The 19429-nt window shown below is 60.1% G+C and overlaps 2 protein-coding genes across 4 annotated transcripts in view; both read left to right on the top strand.

Moving 5' to 3' along the window:
- The window catches only part of LOC141929345 (uncharacterized), an 84444-nt gene extending 65744 nt beyond the window's left edge, over nucleotides 1-18700 (top strand). Inside the window, exon 2 of the mRNA XM_074838661.1 lies at nucleotides 14323-18700. Coding sequence (XP_074694762.1) covers nucleotides 15242-16342 — 1101 coding nt within the window. The 5' untranslated portion in view covers nucleotides 14323-15241 and the 3' untranslated portion in view covers nucleotides 16343-18700. The remainder of the gene's footprint in view (nucleotides 1-14322) is intronic.
- On the top strand, nucleotides 1273-14822 carry ARHGEF37 (Rho guanine nucleotide exchange factor 37). 3 transcript variants are annotated; one of them, XM_074838658.1, is made up of 14 exons: nucleotides 1273-1482; nucleotides 3119-3262; nucleotides 3614-3834; nucleotides 4257-4380; nucleotides 4796-4943; nucleotides 5837-6036; nucleotides 6595-6725; nucleotides 7300-7404; nucleotides 9472-9582; nucleotides 10809-11138; nucleotides 12082-12210; nucleotides 12578-12776; nucleotides 13212-13384; nucleotides 13771-14822. In XM_074838658.1, the coding sequence occupies exons 3-14, from the start codon at nucleotides 3625-3627 to the stop codon at nucleotides 13978-13980; spliced, it is 2070 nt and encodes a 689-aa protein (XP_074694759.1). In that variant the 5' UTR covers nucleotides 1273-1482; nucleotides 3119-3262; nucleotides 3614-3624; the 3' UTR covers nucleotides 13981-14822. The 3 variants fall into 3 exon arrangements, with proteins under 3 accessions (XP_074694759.1, XP_074694761.1, XP_074694760.1); XM_074838660.1 differs by having other exon boundaries at nucleotides 12581-12776; XM_074838659.1 differs by lacking the exon at nucleotides 3119-3262.
- Nucleotides 18701-19429: the final 729 nt, after the last annotated feature.

The raw sequence follows: 19429 nt of genomic DNA on the forward strand, positions 1-19429 counted from the left end.
CTTCCCATCCCTGTCTCCTTTTGCCATGTTGGTGTTGTGCTTAGCCATCTGCAACCGCTCCTGCATGTTGCAGCATCCCTCCAGTGCAGGGACAAGGGAGGGCAGTTTCATGCTCCTGGCTCAGGGCCCCCAGCACCCAGCCTCTCTGCGGGCAGGATGGGATGCAGGCAGGGAAGCAGCAGGGAGGGCTGGCCTTCCCGGCACCAGCACTGAGTGGGAGCCAGTGGGGCAGATGCATGTGGACCCTCATGCTGCCCTGCCCAGGCCACATCAGCCCCACACCTCAGCTGGGGGGGCTGGCTTGCACCCCCAGAAATGGACCCAGAGGGAAGGGCTGCACCAGAGAGCTCATCCTGGCTGGTGGGGAGGTTTGGCTCTAAACACAGACGCTGCCTGTGACCTGTGTGAGTCACTGAAAAACTCAGAGTCCTTTTTACTGTGACATTTTTTGGACACTGTGGGTCAGCGTGGAAAAACCCAGGTGCCACTGTCCCCTCCCTGCAGCCAGGCCACGGGCAAGCTCCCAGCTGGCTGCAGATCAGCGTCTCTTCTCAATAGCTTGTTTACAAGGGCACAAACACCTCACGAGCAAAGAAACAACTTCATGACAAATAGCCACTAGTCCCCAATGGCCCAATCTGTGCGACCACTTTCTCAGTTATATATTTTCATTTCTGTTTGCCCCGAACACTCCTCTGTGGTTGAGCAGCTGGGAGGCAATGGCAGAGCAGAGGGGCACGCGGCTGGGGACGTGCCTGCCAGCGGGGTAACGCGGGGGGAAGCCTGGCATCCATGGATGGGCTGGGGGTCACCAGGGCACCAGCCGGGCTGCCCTCGCTCCTGCGAGGCGGCAACACACTGGGGCCGTAGCAAGGCCATAAAAAGGCACGGAGGACTTGTCCCTGTTTATTTATGGCAGGAGCCGGCGCGTCCCCAGCTCTGCAGCCGGAGCCGCTGCCCGGCACAGGGCGCCAGGGCTGCCGCGCCGCTGCCTGCGCTGCCCCACGGTCTGAGGACGGGCAAGGGGAACGGGGCGGGGGCTGCGGCTGCGATGCCGGGGGCTAACACAGGCGCAGGTGCGGCGCTTGGGGACCAGCGGCTTTTGCAGATGACAGCTTCCCCCCCACCGCCCGCCCCGCCGCTGCAGGAGTCCCCCGGCTCGCTTTCCCCAGCTCCCCAACACCCGCTGCCCCCCGCCCGCCCCCTCCCTGGCTCCCCGCCCCTCCCCGCTAAGGCCGGGCTTGCGCAGGGCGGCGCGGCCGCCGCCTCCCGCGGCCCAGCCCGCGGCGAGTGGGATGGCGGGGGCCGGGCTGCGCGGCGGCAGGCGCCGGGCTGCGCATTCCCCGGGCCGCGGGCTCGCCCTCGCCGGCCGTGCCGCCCCGGCCGCGGCGCAGCGGGTTTATCATTAACCTGCCGCGGGCAGCGGGAGAGCGGCCGCAGCCGGGTGCAGCTCCCCGCAGCCAGCCCCTGCCTCCGCCGCAGGTAAGAGCCGGGGGGGGGGGGGCAGCGGGTTTTGGGGGCGCAGAGGTGACGCCGGGGCCGGAGCAGCGTGGGGAGCAGGGGACGGGGGGTGCCGCAGCCCGTCCCGCGGGGCGCAGGGGGGGGGCTGCGGGCTTGCGGCCGGCACGGCCCAGCTATCCCTGAAGCGCTGGCTGGGGCCGCTGCCCGGCCCCCGCTGTGCGGAGAGGGATGCTCGGAGCCACCGAGGCAGCGGTGACGGCTCGAGGGCAGGCAGCTGCCTGGGAGGAGAGCTGGGGAATGAAACCTGCTCCTGCTCTCTCCGCCTGGTCCAACGCTGCCCAGAAATGCTTGGTTTTGGTCTTGTAAAATTCCCGTGTTCTTCTGATGTTTCAGGCCAGGGTGGGGAGGGGGGGGATAGAGGCTTCCCCAGCTCGGGGGCAACCTCCCAAAGCAGCTGCATGCTCTAGTGGATACTGACGCAGGGACCAGTGACACCCCAATGCCTGCATGCCCCCGAGCTGCAGGGCATCTCTCCGGGGCTCAGGGAGTGTCTCAGATCAGGGCTTTCCACCTGCCTCCACTGCAGCCCTTCCTCTGAGCAAGGATTTTGCTGTCACCCCCAGGCAGAGGATGCTGGGCTTATCCCACGGTCCTTGATGGGCATCCTTCTGCCTGGACACCCCTGTGGCACCCAAAGGGGCACAGGGAAGTGTCTCCTGCTCCCCATGCCCCCTGGCAGCCAATGCCATGCCACAGGCAGGGGCAGCAGCCAAATCCACAGAGGGCAGGGGTGACAGCTGGCAGGGTAACATGCCCCTGTAAGGCAGATGGAGGTCCCATACCTTCTCACACGTGTTTGCTTGCTGTGCCAAGCCCTGCTCCCCTCCAGTGCAGCAGTGGGCATGTGCCAGGAGGGGACATTCACCCTGCCCGGTGCTTGCAATCACTTGTTAGCTGGATCCTCACCCAGCAGAGGCTCGGGCTGCCCTGCCAGCCCCTCTCCCTGCTCCCACCGCAGGCACCCAGGGCTGCAGCCACTGAAGTGGGCACCTGGCATGTCGCAGTCCGGCTGATGGTTGAGCACGGAGGTTGGCACTGGCTAGGCAGGTGGCAGAGGGCAGCAGAAGAGCCGCCCTCCCTGTGCTGCTGCTTGTGCTGTCTCGCTTTTATCCTGCCAAGCCACCTCTGCCCTCCCTTTGCTCTTCACCTCCTTCTCCGCCTCCACGGGCAGGTGGCCTGGCAGCATCCCTCCCCCAGCTGGGGTCTGGGTCTGGCAGAGTTGTGTGCTGGACTGGTGTGGGCTGTGCTGTGTCTCTTTCTCAAGGTCTCCTGCCTGAGACCAAGCACTATCTGTGATGCTTTGGGAGCTGCTCCATCCTCCTCGGTATCAGTTAGAGCAGAGGATGTTCCCTGAGAAGCAAATGGCATGAATCAGCTCCAATGTTTCACACTCTCTGCAGGCAGAGAGGAGAGGGGAACGGGCTGTGCTGGGCAGGGCATGGGCATTACGCACCAGGAGCTGCAAGTGTCTCTGGCAGAGGTGCCCGTGGCTTTGCCCACTTCTCCTCCCATCCCCGTCACTTTTAAACCAGCTCTCCCTGTCACAGAAATGTCTCTTGTTCAAGCACTGCAAAAACACTCTTTGTACTTTGAATAGGACTCTTGAACACGAGGCAATGTGCCAGGCACCAACAGCCAAGGCAGGGAGGGAACAGCTAGCCCTGGCAGCAAGGAGCAGGAGTGGAGGTGGCAAACCCTGCTCTGCCCTCGAGGACCAGCCCCTGTGCAGTCTCAGTGCTGGGTGAGTGCTGCCAGGCCCCTGTCTGCAGCTGGGGCTCCCCTTGCCTGCGCCCTGGCCCTGCACGTGGTCGCTGGAGTTTGGGCACGTGTGTGTGGCAAGTCCCTGCCTGCCACACGTGGGTGTCTGCCAGCCGGCTCCTGGCTTCCAGCGCTTTATGGTTTTATGGTTTTGGAGTGTCACCCACATCGTGCTTCTAAATGCAGATGGCTTGAGTGTCCCCAGGGACATGCTGTGGGGCACCCACAGCACAGGGGAGGGAGCACAGGCACTGAGCTGGGTTGGGCATTGAAGCAGTGGGCCCAGAGCTGCCCTTGTCACAGCCTGTCCCTAACCCCCTGCCACCCCCTGCAGAGTGTGCCGAGATGGCGAGTGCCCAGGGGGCAGAGGACAGGCCCGATGCTGAGGACACAGCTGAGACCGAAGAGGCCATCTACGAGGAGGTGATGCCCTGCAACAGGATGGAGCTGAGCCAGCGGCTGGCTGTGGAGGAGCTCATCACCACTGAGGCCAGCTATGTCCACAACATCCAGCTCTGCGTGTCGGACATCAGGGCACACCTCCAGAAGAAGCAGGTGAGTCGGGGTATGTCCCCCCGCCCAGGGGCTGGGGACTGCAGGGTGAATCTGTCGAGAGCTGTGAGGTGCCCAGATCACTGCAGGGACGTCATCATGGGTTCACCTTCCACCTTCCTGGGCTCCCCCCAATCAGCCAAGGTCTTGGGTTGGGTGGACATTGGGTCTGACCCAGTGTAGCCATCCTACAGTTTTAACCCTGCATCTGTAACATGGAAGGGCCTCATTGCCCCACTTGGGAGCACAGCCAGGTCTCAGCATCCCCGATGCCTCCTGAAACAGAGCATCGCTCCAGCTCCTTGGGTGTCATGTGGGGCAGCTGGAAGGATGCAAGTGCTTGGGAGGGCAAGTGCCTCCAGAACACACAGTCCACCTCTGTCTGATGTATTTGGCTTACCCTGGGGCATCTTTGTTCCCTTCAGCTGCCTGATCTTGACCTGGAGGGACTCTTCTCTAACACTGACGACATCCTCCATGTCTCCATACGGTTTCTGAAGGGTCTTGAGGCCACGTCTACCCAGGAGCACGACCAGCTGCTCTGCATCAGTAAGTGGTGCAGTGCCAAGAGCTGACCTGCACCCACCCATGCCTTTGCTGGTGCTGGCAGTGCCGCTGCCCGGTGCCGTGCCCGGGTGCAGCCCCCAGCCTACCCGCCCTGACACCTCCTGCCCCTCCCTTGGCTCCGGGAAGTGCTGCTGCCTGCACACCACCATCCACAGGCAGCCACCCACACTCACGCCACAGGGGCAAGGCAGACCTGTCCAGCCTGCAGAAAGTGAAGGGGTGGGCAACATCAGGCCCAGCTTAGCAGAGGTGCCCGGAGTGCAGAGCACTGCCCCAGCACGTTTGGCTGGCACTGCTCTGCTGCCTTCACCCTTCCAGCAGGCTGGGGAGAAACCTCTGCCTTTCTCTGAGGCCATAGGAAAGGACCATCCTTTCCAGCCTCACTCTCCTTCCCCAGGCACCCTCTTCCAGGAGTTCAAGGAGGAGATGGAGACCGTCTACAAGATCTACTGTGCCAGCTACGAGCATGCGCTTCTGCTGGTGGAGAGCTACCGTAAGGACCCCAGGCTGCAGGAGGAGATCTTGGAGACTCTGAATGCGACAGTGTAGGTACCTGCTGCTGAGGCCACCACTCCCTTTCCCTGTTTTACCTACTGGTCTTGCCCTTCTCCTTTCCGGGCAAGTCACCAGGCTGAGTGTAATATCACGGCCATCATCTTTGTGGCATTGCCTGGTGTAGTCCATGGCAGCCTGTCCTGCATCCTTGGGGTCACTTGCCAAAGGGCCACTGCAGGTTTGGTGATCTTTTATGGTGGACCCCAAAACAAGGGATGGGGTGCACCCACAGCTCCTGCCTGCTCCACAGCCTGAGGCTGTGCCCATGGAGGGCACATATTTATTTTCCAGCTTGACCAGAGAGACAGGCTGGTCCTGGGGGACCTGCCAAACCCCTCCTGAACTATCGGGGGGGTCACAAACACTGTTGGGGCCAGAAGAAGCAGGATTGGCAGCAAAGGAGCTGCTGGGATTTGCTGCTCTCTGTTTCAGGGTACAGGTGATGTGACTCCCAAATGAGCAATGCCTTCTGTGCAGAGGAGTCCTGCCTGCAGTCTGCCTGCACTTTGCCCTCTCCCTCCCTCCCCATTGCCCCCGGAGCAAGCGCTGATCCCGTGCCTCCTAGCTAGACAAGTGCAGCACTGTTCAGGGAGGCAGGGTGCCCGCCCGGGGCTGGCACTGCCTTCGTGGCTGGCAGGGATAGCGTCCCCCTGCCAGCACTCCTGGGGGGTGGCCCTGCAGCTGGCGGGGAGTAGGGGTTCACAGCCAGAAACCCCTCACAGCTGCTGGGCACAGCTTCCCTGTGGGTCCATGGCAGCAAAGCTCCCCTGCAGCTAGAGAGGTGATGCTTTCTCCCCAGAATGCTCGAAGAGGAGCTGGGAGGAGTGGCAGGGCAGGAGGGCAGCCCTCCACACTGACCTCGAGCGATTCTGCTCTCCATCAGGCCTCACACAGGTGCGTCAGACCTCAGCTTCTTCCTGGTGATGCCAGTGCAGAGGGTCACCAAATACCCGCTGCTGCTGGGGAAGATCCTGGAGAACACCCCTGCCAGCGCCAGCGCCTACCCGGCCCTGCAGGCAGCTGTCCGTGCCATGGCTCAGGTCAACGCCAACATCAACGAGTACAAACGGCGCAGAGAAGTAGGTGAGCGGGCAAGGGGCACGGTGCAGGCAAGGGGCACGGCGTCTGGGAAGCCCCAGCCCAACCCTGGTTGTCTCCTCTTGGTGTTGCACTAATTCCCACTTAAATCAGTTCAGAGCTCTCCTGCCCTCTGCCCATCCTGCCTGGTGGAGCCACAGACTCGTGCAGGCAGCTCCTGGCACTGCTCTGGTCCTGCAAATGCCACTCTGGGCAAGACCTGAAGGCTGCAGGAGCAGGGTGGCAAGAGGGGGCTGAGCACAAAACCAGTCTGTCTGCATTCCTGGAGCTGGGGAATAGGGAGGAACAGTTCTGCCCTTAGGATAGGAGAAATCAGGCTCCCCACAAATGGGAGCTTACTCTTCTTTTTGGTTTTCATAGTACTTTCCCCTGGGGCTGCCCTTCTTTGATGTGGGTTGTGCTTATCCTGTTGATCGTGACTTGTCAGCTCCGGAGCTGGTGCTGCTCACTCGCATTGCCCACTCAGGCTGCTGAGGATGCTGCCCTGAAGTTTCCTCTTCTGATCTTTTTTCCTCCCACCTTGTGTGCCCCCACTCGAGGCAGCAACCAAATACAACAAGGCCGAGCACCTGACGCTGCGGGACCGCTTCGCGCGCCTCAACACGCACTCCATCGCCAAGAAGACCACGCGGCTGAGCCGGCTCTTCATGCACGAGGCCGGCATCGTGCCCAAGGTGGGCAGCCCGCACCCCACCGCCTGCCGACCCACTGCCTCTCCTTGGGTCGTTTCTGGGGCTTTCTGCTGCCTCCCGAGACACCTCTCTAGCGGGACGGGGAGAGTGGAGCCGAGGTGACATGGCCAATGCTGACACCCAGTGGTGGCCCATGCTGTCACATGAGCCACAGTCCCATTTTCGAGCAGCCTAAGGGTGGCTCCTGGTCCCCAGTTCCAGCAGGGTAGGAGGGATGCAGGTACACACCTTGCTCCCAGCCTCAGAGTGCTGCAGGGCCCCCAAAGGACCGACAGGATCCTCAGGCACCCCAGCAAAAGGAAGGACACCCTGGTGTTCCCCAGCACCACAACCACACTGAAAGTCCTGTTTCGGCATGCATCCCAGGCACCCTAGATCTTGGCCCTTTTCAGATTCCTGGGGCCTCTCAGGGTCTCTCCTGCCTGTCCCCAGCACTGTGAGCTTCAGGCAGGTGACTGGCTGCTTTTTGTGTTAGCACCCAGCCAGGGGCGTCAGCGCTGCCTGAGGCATTGCCTGGCCTGCCCGTGCTGGGGATAAGCTGCCCCTTGCCTTGCAGACGGAGGACAGGGTGTACGACGACCTGGAGGAGAAGTTCCAGTGCGTGGTATCCAGCGTGGCTATGCTGAAGGAGAATGTGGCATCCTACCTGGGCCACTTGGAGGTAAAACCCTGATAACTTGCAGGGGGTTGGGCCCATCCAGGCCTCAGGATCTGTTTCTTGGGGTTGCAGAATACTTTCAAGCCCTATGGAAACCAGTGTCAGTTGGAGATGTTCAGTGACTTGCATCTCTCAGCTGAAGATATTGTGCTGGGGGCTTTGCACAACACCCAAGGGTCATTCAGGTCCAGCAGAGCTTAAAACAAAGTCAAGGCTTCATTGACACAGTCTGAGCTGGGTGACATTTGAGAGTAATCAGTCCTTAAAATGATCATTATTTCAAGGCATTAAATAGCTAAGAAGGCTAAGTGTTGTTCAGCCTGGGAATTCTTGCGTAAACAGATGTAAGACAGAAGTGTTCCCAAATCAGGAAGACAACAAACTTCCCTTCTGAGAAGTAGCTGCGGTGATTTTCTCATGGAAATTCCTTGGGGCATCTGAGGGAAATGAAAGTATGAGCAATGGCAGAACTTGAAATCTCCAGACACTGTGTTATCAGGAAAGCCTCAGGAAATGGCAGAGGGTTCAGAAAGCAGCAATTCAAGGGCTGGAAAGACTTTGTCATGAAAATATTGACAAGGGCTCCCCATACAGGATTGGGAAGGAGGAAAAGAGGACAGAAAGACTCTCTGTAGCCCAAAGAGTGGGTAAAATGGGATTAGAATAGAAAACATGAGGATGGCAATCTGTATGACAGTGAGGTGTGACATTAGTTAGGGGGACAGGGTACGACCGTTCCTTGGGACATCAAGTGCTCCTGGGGACCTACCTGGCACTGCCCCTCGGTGAGCTGCATCTCTGCAGGCCAGCTTCTTGGCTTCAGCCAGGACAGCAAGTGTCTGCAGACAGGCTGGACAGCCTAGATAATACGCTGTGGTTAAGAGTCATGTTGGGGCTTGGATGCAGTTTCAGAGGAGGTGTTGGTGGGGGAAGGTGGGGCTGCATGCATGCCCCATCTCTCACGCTCTGAAAGTTTCTCAAAGGCATCCTGAGGAGCCGATGAAGACATGTTCTCATAGGGCAGAGACAGCCTGGCCTCTCTTTGTGCTGGCTGGAAGTTCCCTCCTGTGCATCTGTCTGTACCGGTGCCCCCACCCCAAGGAGAGGCAAATCTTGGTGCATACAAGATCATCACAGCCACCACTGCTTGTGTAAGAGCCCCTGTAGGGTTGAGGAAGAGCACACAGGTCTCAGAGCTGCTGCCTTCTGCTCAAAGGGTCACAGAATCACAGAGAAGACCTTGAAGATCATCTAGTCCAACCATTAACCTAACACTGACCGTTCTCAGTCAGGGTCAGTCCCTTTCACGTTTTATATTTCTGTCTCCAGTCCCTGCTGTGGCCAGGAGGGCTACAAAGTAAAGGTCTCCTGAATGTGACTACGGGCAAAAAGACAGGATTAAGGACCAAGATCAGGGCACTCTGAGAGGCCTGTGGCAGCCATGGTTGATGAGAACCAAACAAACTGCTCCAGGACTGACTGCAGAAGCAGTACTCCAAGGGGCAGCGAAACCCAGGAGGAGCAGGCCAGGCTTTCCTTGGCACCAGCAGCAGGCTGGGGCTCTGGGAGCTCAGTGGTCCCTTCTCAGGGTCTAGAGGTGGTGGGTCAAAATCTGCCTCTAGGCAGGAAAGAGGCTGCTGCACACAGTTAACATCAGAGCAAAGTCTCTCAAAGCAGAGGAAGATCTCCAGCCAAACCATCCCTAGCTGCTTTCCTTTCCCACTAGTCTTACTCTCCATGAAGAGGCAGGGGGAAGATTTTGTACACAAAACAAGAAACTCCACGGAGCTGCTGGAGCAACAAACCCAAGTGTCAAAGCACCAGGCAACATCAAGCTGGGGCAGCCTTGGCTGCTTTTTCAAGCCAGTGCATGACCCCTGCTCATGGGGAGAGGTTTGTGAACACCTAAATGAGCTCCCTGGCTTGCAAGAGTAGCCCAGAGCATCAGCCCCCCTGGGCTGCTAGCACAGAGCACTCAGGCTGGGACATTGGCATGCCTTTGGGCACAGATGGGTCAGCTAGCATTGGGCAGCTTCTGCAGATCAAGTCTGATGGCTTTCTCCCTTTCAGGCATTCCTGTTGCCCACCCCACACAAGTGTGAGCTGCAGATCGATGAGGGACCTGCCCAGCAGTACCGCCGCTTTGCAGAATACCTCCATTGCACTGTTTTCCCAGAGTTTGTGAGTGCTCCTTCCTTGTATACCTCCTTCAGGGTTGCAGCCAAGCATTGCTCTCACACCTTCTGCCAGGGTTCAGCAGGGGCTGGCTCCAGGGCAGGGCAGCCAAGAGCCGAGGGGAACCCCAAAGCAGGCAATGTCCTCACCAACAGGCACAGCCCCTGGGGCCTCAACATGAAGGGGCAGGTAACAGGGGCCATCAGCAATCCCAGGCACATGAAGTGAAGAACCAGCTCCAGGGTCTATCCAGGAAACAAAAGGAGACAGCGCCAGACACGTGGCTACAGCACAGCTCTAATCCGGGGCTGGAGGCAAACTGCAGTGTCTGTCTGAAAGGCCCATCCAGGAGCTGAGGTACCGACAGCAGAGGTTCAGCATCCACCCAGGAGACAGAGGCAGAAGCCAGCTCACCCACAGCAAAACTTAGGTAGCAGCTGAAGGCCCTTAAATGGGCTGTGGGCAGGGGTGTGGGTGGAGGCCCCAGGTGAGGCTGGTCTGGGCCATTAAAGACTATTTGTGCCTTCAGGGCCCTGACATGTTCATGGCCAGCCATGCAGGTAGGGCTGCAGCCGAGCACAGGATGGTGGGAAACCAGGCATAATGTTTGACTCACACAAGGTGTTTGCCACCAAACCTCAGCCCAACCTACCCACGCCTTGTGGGTATCCGTATTTGCCTTTGGGAGCCCAGGAGTCCCCCACCACCCCTGTTGGTGGCTCCTTCCACCACCCCTGTTGGTGGCTGCCACCATGAATGCAGTCAGGGAGGTTTTCTGAGAAATGAAGAGTGTGGCAGGGCAGCCTGAACCCCACCCCTGGATGCCAGCATCCCCAGGGAGCACCAGCACGGGGAGGGAGGGTAGCTACATGGGATAACCACACAGACCCTGGGCTGAGGGCCTCCATCAAACCAGGACACTATGACCTGCATGGGACACTCACTGCAGCACCCGTCTTGGCCCACGGGACCTTGCGTGTGAGGGCCCTACCCGATCATTTTCATGGAGCACAAGTTTTGAACCATGGCATGCATGACTGCCCTCTACCAAGGGTTTGCTTTGGCTGGCAACCTGTGTGCCTTCGAGGAAGGATGCCTCAGATGCTCTCCGCTCCATACAAGCCCTTCAACGCATCCCCGAGCCTTTTCTCCTGTGTAAGACAGTGCCCCCTGCAGATAGCTGGGCCTGTCTGGGGGGTTCATGTGGAGACTTGGGTTCTCTCGCCCCACAGAAACAACGGCTGGACAGGCTGGTCTGCCAGCCCCTCTGCAGCCTCTCAGACATGCTGGTGGGGCCACAACAGCTGGTCAAGAAGCGACTGGACAAGCTGCTGGACTATGAGGAGATCCAGGAGCGGAAGAGTGAGATGGGCAGCGTGACATACGACGAGGAGGCAGCCATGAACACCTACCTTGCCATCAATGCCTTGCTTGTGGCTGAGCTCCCGCGGTTCAACCAGGCGGCTCTGCAGCTCCTGGGGCAGATAGTGTGCTCCCTCAGCACCCTGCAGCGGGACTTGGCTGCCCAGGTCCTGCACCAGGCAGAAAAGGAGTTAGAGCAGGTGAGAGTGAACCCTTGGCATGTGTGCCCAAACCAGCGCACATGCTGAGCCAGACCTGCCTTCTTCAGGCTTGAGGCATCGCTTGGATGGCAGGGCACTGAAGGTTTGCTGTAGCCCAAGCCTGCCCTTGCAGACACACAGCTCCCTGTCTAGCATTTGTAAGTGATCTCTCCTCCCTTTTGACTGGAGGAAGGCAAATTGTCTCTTCACTGCCAGGAACTGTCCTGCTCTCTCTTTGAGGACACCACTAGTAATTTATTGATGTGCTGTCTGAGAGATCAGTGTTAACTCTGAGCTGCTGAGAGCTCTGTGCTGGGAAGGCAAGGGGGAGAAGGACAACTCCTGGCCTGAGGAATGAGCATCCCTTGAACCTCCAGCCCCTGGGAGATATCTCCCAGGACTCCTCACTGCACAGCTCTTTCTGAGCCTGACATTTGCCAACGTGGTGGGTCAGGCCAGTCCAGAGCCGTGGGGTAGAGCATGGCCCTGGCCTGATACATGACCAAGGTGAGAACAAGATGCAGCTACAGGGAGATATCCTCTCAGGCACTGCTCGTGAGGTGGATTCCTCTTGCTTAGTCTGGGATGCTTATGCTGCAGACATCTACTCTGGAGCTACATCCACCTGTGTCCCTTTTTAGTCAGGTGGGATGGACTGTGGGCTTGGGGCAGGACAGCAGGACCCAGGGACTGCTGCGGTGGGCTGGGTACAGCCCAAGAGCCCCACGTGTGACTGCCCTGCCCCGAGCAGGTGGCTCAAAGCCAGAGAGCAGCAGCTCTCCTTGCCAAAGGGAACCACATCCTAGATGCAAGGTGTGTCTCTAGTAACAAGGTTGTTCTTTTGCTTTCTCACCTCTTCTCTTCCTGCTCCTTTTCTTTTGACCCTACTCACAGCTCTTCCCCTCTCCAGGGCTCGCTCTGATCTCTGGGTCTGTCTTCACAGATGCCCCATGGCCGCATGCCTCTGCCCAGTTTCTGGAAGATGGTGGAAGACACCTTGCAGCAGTCTGGTGCTCAGCTCCGTACCTTCTGCCAGACGTTTGAGACGGTCACACCAAGCCCTGTGACACAGGTAGGAGCTGGGAAGGGGGTGTGTCAGGGCAGCTGGATGAAGAGGTAGGACTGTGGCTTCCCAGTGCAGGACATCTCCTTGGGGGGGAGGTTGACTCAGAAAGTGCCACAGGACATTGCCACAGCCACAGTATTTCCCCCAAGCCCCTGGCAGCAGCTGGCTGGGAATAACCAGAGATGAAACAGTCTCAGCTCTTCTGGTTCTGGACACTTGTCTCCAAACCAGGAGGTAGAGCAGAGAGCGTGAAGGAGTTTCTCCTCTAACCTGTCACTGGGATGTGATCCTGCAGAAAGGAGGGCACATGTACATGGAGGGCCTCAGTCTCTTGCCTGTCTCATCAAGTGCTCCTGTGTCTCTTGCTCCCCAGCAGCCTCTGAACCCTGCTGAGGAGCGGAAGGTTCTTTCCCTTGTGAGCAAGCACGGCCCAGACAAACTTTACCAAGTGACAAGCAACATCAGTGGCAGCAAAGACTTGGACCTGACCTTGCAAAGGGGACAGATTGTAGCTCTGCTGCAAAGTGTGGACACTAAGGGAAACACGAGCAGATGGCTGGTGGATGCTGGAGGTACTGTGAGTGCTATGGGCAGCCTCTCCCCGCCTCGGCACCAGGGTCAGAAACCAAACCCGAACCACTTCCTCATCTTGGATGAAACAGCGGGCCATTGCCTCCCGGGTCCTCCCTTCCGGGGTTTGCTCAGCCCAAACCCACCTCTGCATTGCCAGCTGCACCCGTAGCCATTAGCTGTAAAGTTCAGGTTTCCCCATGAGGGAGCACTCGTGGCTCATCATGGCTGGGAAAGGAGAACTGTTCACACAGAAACATCTTGAAACCCCTTTTCAGGGGGGTTGTTCCTGGATATCCCCTAGTGATGGACTAGTTTGAACAGGGCTGCTGTGCCGTGACAGGCAACAGCCAAGCTGTCATTCCTCTCTCCTCCAACCAGTCCTACATGTGCCGGGCAGTGGGGCCCCATGACCTGTGTGTGTGCGTGTCCTCCAGGTCCCCGAGGGTTTGTGCCTGCTGGAAAACTCCAGCCCTATTGCCCGGTACAAAGCCAGCAGCCTGGGATGCAGATGCCAGCCCTGGAGAGCAGCACAGAGAGAAGGCGACATTCATATGCGTCACCTGAAGCTCCCAGGCCCCAGGTGGCCACCTTCACCCCAGCTTTCCAGGTGAGAGTGGGGGACACCCCCCGCGGCCATTCCTAGCAACCCCACCAGCTCCACGTTAGTCGCTGTGTGCAGCGTGTGGGTGGGAAGGACCTGCTTTTCCAGCACACATGTGGTCATACATGTGCAGCCACGTGCCTAGCAGGGGAGCGTCAGAGCCCCTGGCTGAGTGCCCCACGAGGCTGATGTCTGCCTTGCTGGGACCTGGGGTGGACAGAGAAAGAGTGCTTGGTGGGGTCCCCAGTGTCCCTCCATCAATGGCAGTACTACGCTGCCTTCTTGGAAACAACCTCCGTGTCCCCTCTAGGTCCTTCCCTGCCATGTATGTCCTTTCTCCCTTTGACTCTCACATCCAGCAAGGGCTTTCTTCCTCCTTCTGCCTTTCACAGGTGGTCGCCGGCTTCTCCTTCGCAGCCAGGAGTCCGCAGGAGGTGAGCCTCCAGGCAGGGCAGCCCGTGGTAGTGCTGGAGCCACACGACAAGAAGGGGAGCAAGGAGTGGAGCCTGGTGGATGTGAACGGCCAGAGGGGCTACGTGCCCTCCAGCTACCTGGTGACTGTCCCTGTGCAGGAGCCCACGGGCTGGAGCTTGCCTGTGTGAGCATGGCCAGCCTGGCACCCAAGGGCACAGGCTTCATCAGATGAGAGCCGTCTGCTTGGCACCTGACTACTCGGCACGGGAGATGCTGGAGGGGGGCAGCCATGGTGGCCCTGGTCCGGGAAGGCGGTGGGAGGCCGCTGGCAGAATATGGCCGAGAGTATGTGGGTGCAAGGGATGGCAACTGGGAGGCACGTTTTGATGGGTAGGTGTGAGGGTGCCGTGTCCCATATGTGTTTGCACAAAGGAAAGGAGCATGAGGGAGTGAGGGCAGGTGGCTGCAGTTTTCCAGGGATTTGCTGAAATCCATGTCAGTGGCAAAAGTGTCCCTAGTGTTGTCCCCAGTTAGATCAGGACCAAGCTGCAAAGGCTGCAATGCTGCAGATGGGAGTCTTCAGCCTGGCACGGAGCGTCTGGTGCTCTTGGGAAGGGGCTCTCAGGGGAGTTGTTGGTTTGAGGGCAGAGACAGAGGCGGAGCAGCCCCGGAGACATGACTCCCCACTCTGCACCGGGGTGTCACGTCTGCCTGGGTGCCCACCTGATGTGCCATTGTGGTCCCTTCGGCAGCGCAGCCTTCATGTCCTGCTAAAGGGCACGACAATGCGCCCAGCCACACCGTCAGCGATGGGGGGGTGCCGGGCTGAGCACTGTGGCTGGGGTCCTCCCCAGCCCTCCTGGGCACCAAGCACCGCTCCTGGCCCCGGTTTCCCCCCGCAGCACAGTGGGACTGATGCTACTGACCCATTTGAGAGGCGCTTTGAGCTCTGGTGACGAGAAGTGCTCTGTCCACCACCGATGCTATTTCTTGTGACTGTTACGCTGACATTATACTATATTACACTGTCTGTCTGCCCACCCTGTGCTGATGGGCTCGACCCCATGCATGGGGCCAGGCCGTGGGGCTGCGCAGTGCCCATGGCAGCCCGCCGCGGTGGCAGCACTGCCCAGCCTGCTTCCCAGTGTGTCTCGTCAAGGACACTGGGAGCACTGGTTTTGGGGTGCTGGCAGGCCAAGGAGGGATTTTGCTGCTGTCATGGAGTGTGTGTGTGTCCTTGGCCGGCATGGGGGCAGCCTGAGGCAGGAGGGCTGGTGGTGACTGCGTGAGCATGGCCAGGCCAGGGCAGCGGCTGGAGAAAAGCTGTGCAGCGTTTCCCTCCCCGCCAGCGCTGCTCAGGGCGGGGACGAGGAGCACAGCTCCTGGGGCTCTGAGGACTCCCTGTACCCCTTGCTGACCCACGCCAGTTTCCAGCGGTTTGACGCATGCATGCTCTCTAGAAGCACAGGCCCCGTGGAAGAGGTTTTTGGGACAACCAACCTGTGTTGGTTTGTCCCTGACCTAAGGCTTAGTCTGAGGATGAGACAGCACTCCCTCCCACCACTGCCCAAGGCATCACAGCTCTGTGCCTCAGTTTCCCCATGGCTTGCTCTGATGGTGTGCTGTTACATGATGCTGATGGGGCTCAGGGCAGGAAGCCATGCCCATGGCAGCACTGACATGTTGTCAGAGAGGAATTCAGGAGCTCCTGGCTGCAGCCCTCGGGGACTGACACTGCGCTCCCTCCACGGGAGAGCTCAGCCCACAGTGCCACTCTGCCCACCCCTCACCCACCGCGGGCAGTGGAGCGTGGAGGCACCCGCCGGTGCAGCAGCCTGGCGTCATCCCGGCTGCCCTGGGCACCTGCCGCTTCCCGCATCAAAGGTGCGATGGCCCGGCTGGCGAGCGCTGGCACGCCGGCTCCTGCGCCCTGCCCGGCAGGGAGGCAGCACGCTCGGCCGCCCACGGGCTCCCCGCGGGATGTGCTTTGGCGGCACGGTGGCTGGGCATGGGTTCCCGCAGTGCTGCCCTGTGGCTGCGGGCTGGGCGGGCGGGCAGAGGTGGCATGTCCTCACCCAAGCTTGCACCATGTGGGGAGGGACGGGGTGGGTGCCAGGCAGGTGGGGGCAGGCCCCAGACGCTGCTCTGCTTTCACTGTGCACCCCACACGTGGGTCCAGGTGCCTGGTTTGGGGCAGAGCTGCCTTGTGGGGCTCACCCTCCTTCGTACCTGAAGGGTCCTGGAGCTTTATCTGCGGGGAGGATGGGGTCGTGCTACCTCCGCCCAGGTGCCATTGAAAGCCCTGGGCAAATGGTCACCCAGCTAAACCTGGGTGGGGAGACATCACCAGAGCTAGGGACATTGCGTGGGGATGCTCTCAGCCTGGGGAAAGGCCCAGCCTCAGACAGGAAAGTGGCAGGCTGGGGGCACGAGGGCTGCTGTGCAGGGGCTCTGTTTCTGAGGCTTGGCTGCCCAGCCCCAGCCCTGCAGTGGCAGGGTTTACACCTCCAGCTCGCTGCTGATGGCTCCTCCGGATTTTTCCGTTGCTAATCAAATCACATCAGGTCGGATTTCCCTCCCGAGTCGCCTTCCTGCCAGCTCAGCGGGGCGCAGATGCAATCAGCCCTGCGCCAGCACAGGCGATGGCAGGAGTCAGCAGCTCAGGCAGGTCCCGCTCCACAGCGCATGGGTGCCCGGGACCCTTCAGAGGGTGAAAGGTGACAGCAGGACAAGGAGAGCGAGAAACTGCTGCTGCCTGTGACCTGATCTGCCTGCTGGAAGGAGACCTGGGGTGGACAGGACTTGATAGGTAGCTTATAAAACCGGTTGGGCTTTCTCTGTCCCACTCATCAGGACTCTGGATTTCACGTGCTCTGAAACAACAGCTCCCCTTTCTCTCCCTCCAGCCACTGCCGGTGCTGCCTGCGTGTCAGTGCTGGCCAGAAGGAGCTCATTGCCCTGCCTGCAGCTGGCACGGGGAACACAGGCTGTTGCGAGGTGTCCTAGACCCCTGCTGCTTCTCCTGGGTCCCTGCTCTACCCATCAAATGTCCATCTACCAGCACTTGCCAGGGCTGACCGGCATGAAAAGCAAGGTGGAAACAGCCTGTGCACATTCCACCAGGAGATGTACATGAGCCACATGCCAGTGCTCTGCAGGAGGTGGCAGCACACTGGGGACATGCTGCTTATGTCAGGCACTGGCTGCCTGTTCCCTGCCAGATAACATGGTTGTGCTCTGAGCTGGGTGTAGTCAAGGCACCAAGAGGCTCCTTGGTGAGCTGAGCCAGCCAGCACCAGCACTCTGCCCAGCGGCGGTGGCACCGGTGCCCTGCCTACCCCAAAGTCCTGGTGTCAGCTGGAGCACGCTGTGGACTTCCCTGCTAGGAAGAGGGAAATTAGCTCGCGTGGCTCCTTCAGTCTTTGGACCCGAAGAGGTGAGCTGGGCTCTGCAGTACCCACCAGTCCTGCCACCACCCTCGATGGCTGTGGGACCTTCCCCACAGGGTCTGTCCTCAGGACATGGGCTAGTACTGGGCTGCAGGACACAGGGTGCTGCCATCCCTCACTTCTCCCATGTTTTCACCCAAACTCATTGCACCCACTGCTGCCCGCAGCCTGGAAGTGCCCCCCCAGAGTCACCGGAGGGTACAGGGCTCTTCCAGCCTAAACACGAGGGGGAATAAAGGGCACAAGTGTGCCTTTAAATAGCCTGGCAGGGACAGGTTCTCCCAGGAGGAATGCTCTGGCTGGCCTGGGGAACATGCTCATGGCTGGGGGCATGGGGGGACAGCCGGGCAGGGACGGCTCCTCGCCAGGAGGTCAGGTGAAGGTTAGGCATCGCCCTGGCTGGGCGCCACTGTGCCGTGGCTTGGCACTGTGATAGCAGAGCCATGCAAGGGGGAGGGAAATGCATGCCAGGCCAGGGACGGGCCATGCCTGGGGCTGATCTACAAGGTGGCAGTGGAACCAGGCAGGCGCTCCTGCCTGCACCCTGCCTGCTGGCCTGCAAGGGGTTTGGCACCAGCACAGCCTGGCTGCCGGAGCAGCCTGCTGGGCAGCTTGCATTGTCCAGGAGCGGCTGCTGCACTCCTGTCCGGGCTGATTCATATCCTGGACATGCAAGCATTTGGATACCATCCACCCACGGGGTGTGACAGCACGCAGCCATGTCCCTGGGGTGCGGGGTGCCAGCCTGGATGCATGCCAGAGAGCAGGATGGTGGCAGCTCAGACCCTGTTCTCCCCTGCTTTGCTAGGGCATGCTGGTCCCCAACGACATGGCAGTGGCCATGGGCAGGGTGGGGAGACACAAAGAACATCTCTAAATGGAGACACCTGGGTCACAGGGAGGATGGCTGTGTGCCTAGGTGTCGATGTGCCCGCTGGCTCTGCTGGCGTGCCCAGGTGGCAGGGAGGCACGAGAGGAAAGCAGCTGCCAGGGAAGCCCCAAGCCCCAGCTCCCAAATCCGGACCCATCCCCTCACCATGGGGTGCCAGAAGGGGAGTAAGTAGTGCAGCAGGACTGCAGTGGGCAGGGAAGGAGGGGAGCAGGGGGGACCCAGAAAGAGCGGGGTGGTTCAAGTTCACGATCACTGCCAAGCAGAGCTGGCTCCGAGTAGAGCCAGCCTGCGGCTGCGCTGTTCCCAGGCGCCCACCCGTGTGTGGGAGCAGGGTGGCCCACCAGAAGCAGCCTGGCCACTGGCAGCCCATGCTGGCCCTGCTCACCATGCTGCCAGCGGTGATCAGCACGGTGCTGCGTGTCCTGAGGGAGGGCTGAGCCCCACGAAGAGTGGCCCTGGCGGGTGCGAGACAGGAGCGGGGGTATGAGCAGCAGCGCTCACTCCAGGCTTGCGCAGCCGGCACCTGAATTGTCTAATAAAGTGTGAAATTGCTTTCATGCTCTGCTACCTTTGCTGAGATGGACCGTCATTACGGGCCCCCTTCCCAGCCAGCAGCTGGCTGCTGCCGATGTCCCTGCTGTCGCGGTGCTGCCAGATGAGTCCCTGGCTGGAGCTGTGCCTGGCACGGCCCCACAGGACCACTGTGCCAGGGGCTGCCGGGTGGTACCCGCTGTCGTGGGGATGAGCACCCCTTCCCTCAGCCCCTCCATTGTGCCCACCCCGTGTAAAAGCACAAGCTGCTGCAGGTCCATCACCCTGGGCAGGGGTAAATCTCTGCCGTGGGGCTGGGAGCTGCAGACCCTCTTCCTTCCCCCCTATCAGACACCCTGGGGGTGTGGGGGTCAGCTCAGGTCTGAGCCCTGCCCTGGAGCTGTGCCGCTGCCAAAGCAATGCCCTTTCCCAGGAAGGGCTGGCAGGGAGCACGCCCATCAGATACAGCCTGCAGGGAGATAGGGCTCCCTCAGGCTGTGCCAGGAGTGCCAGGAGCCGTCTCAAACCCTCACTCGGGTGGTGGAGGGCTCCCACCTCAGCAGGGACAGAGGGGCAGCCTGGCCCCCCCTCGCCAGTGGGTGACTAATTGCTTCTGAATCTCCTGGATGTGCACAGAAACCGTTCTCCAGCCTTAATAATGATAATCAATCATCCTGCTCCTGCTCCGGGCAGGAGTTGTAAGGCTTTCCAGGACTGGGGAGCCAGCAGGGCTGGTGAGGGGAGTGTGATGCCAGTGTGTCCCTT

Source organism: Strix aluco, chromosome 13 (assembly GCF_031877795.1).
Source record: "Strix aluco isolate bStrAlu1 chromosome 13, bStrAlu1.hap1, whole genome shotgun sequence".
Classification (NCBI taxonomy): Eukaryota; Metazoa; Chordata; class Aves; order Strigiformes; family Strigidae; genus Strix; species Strix aluco.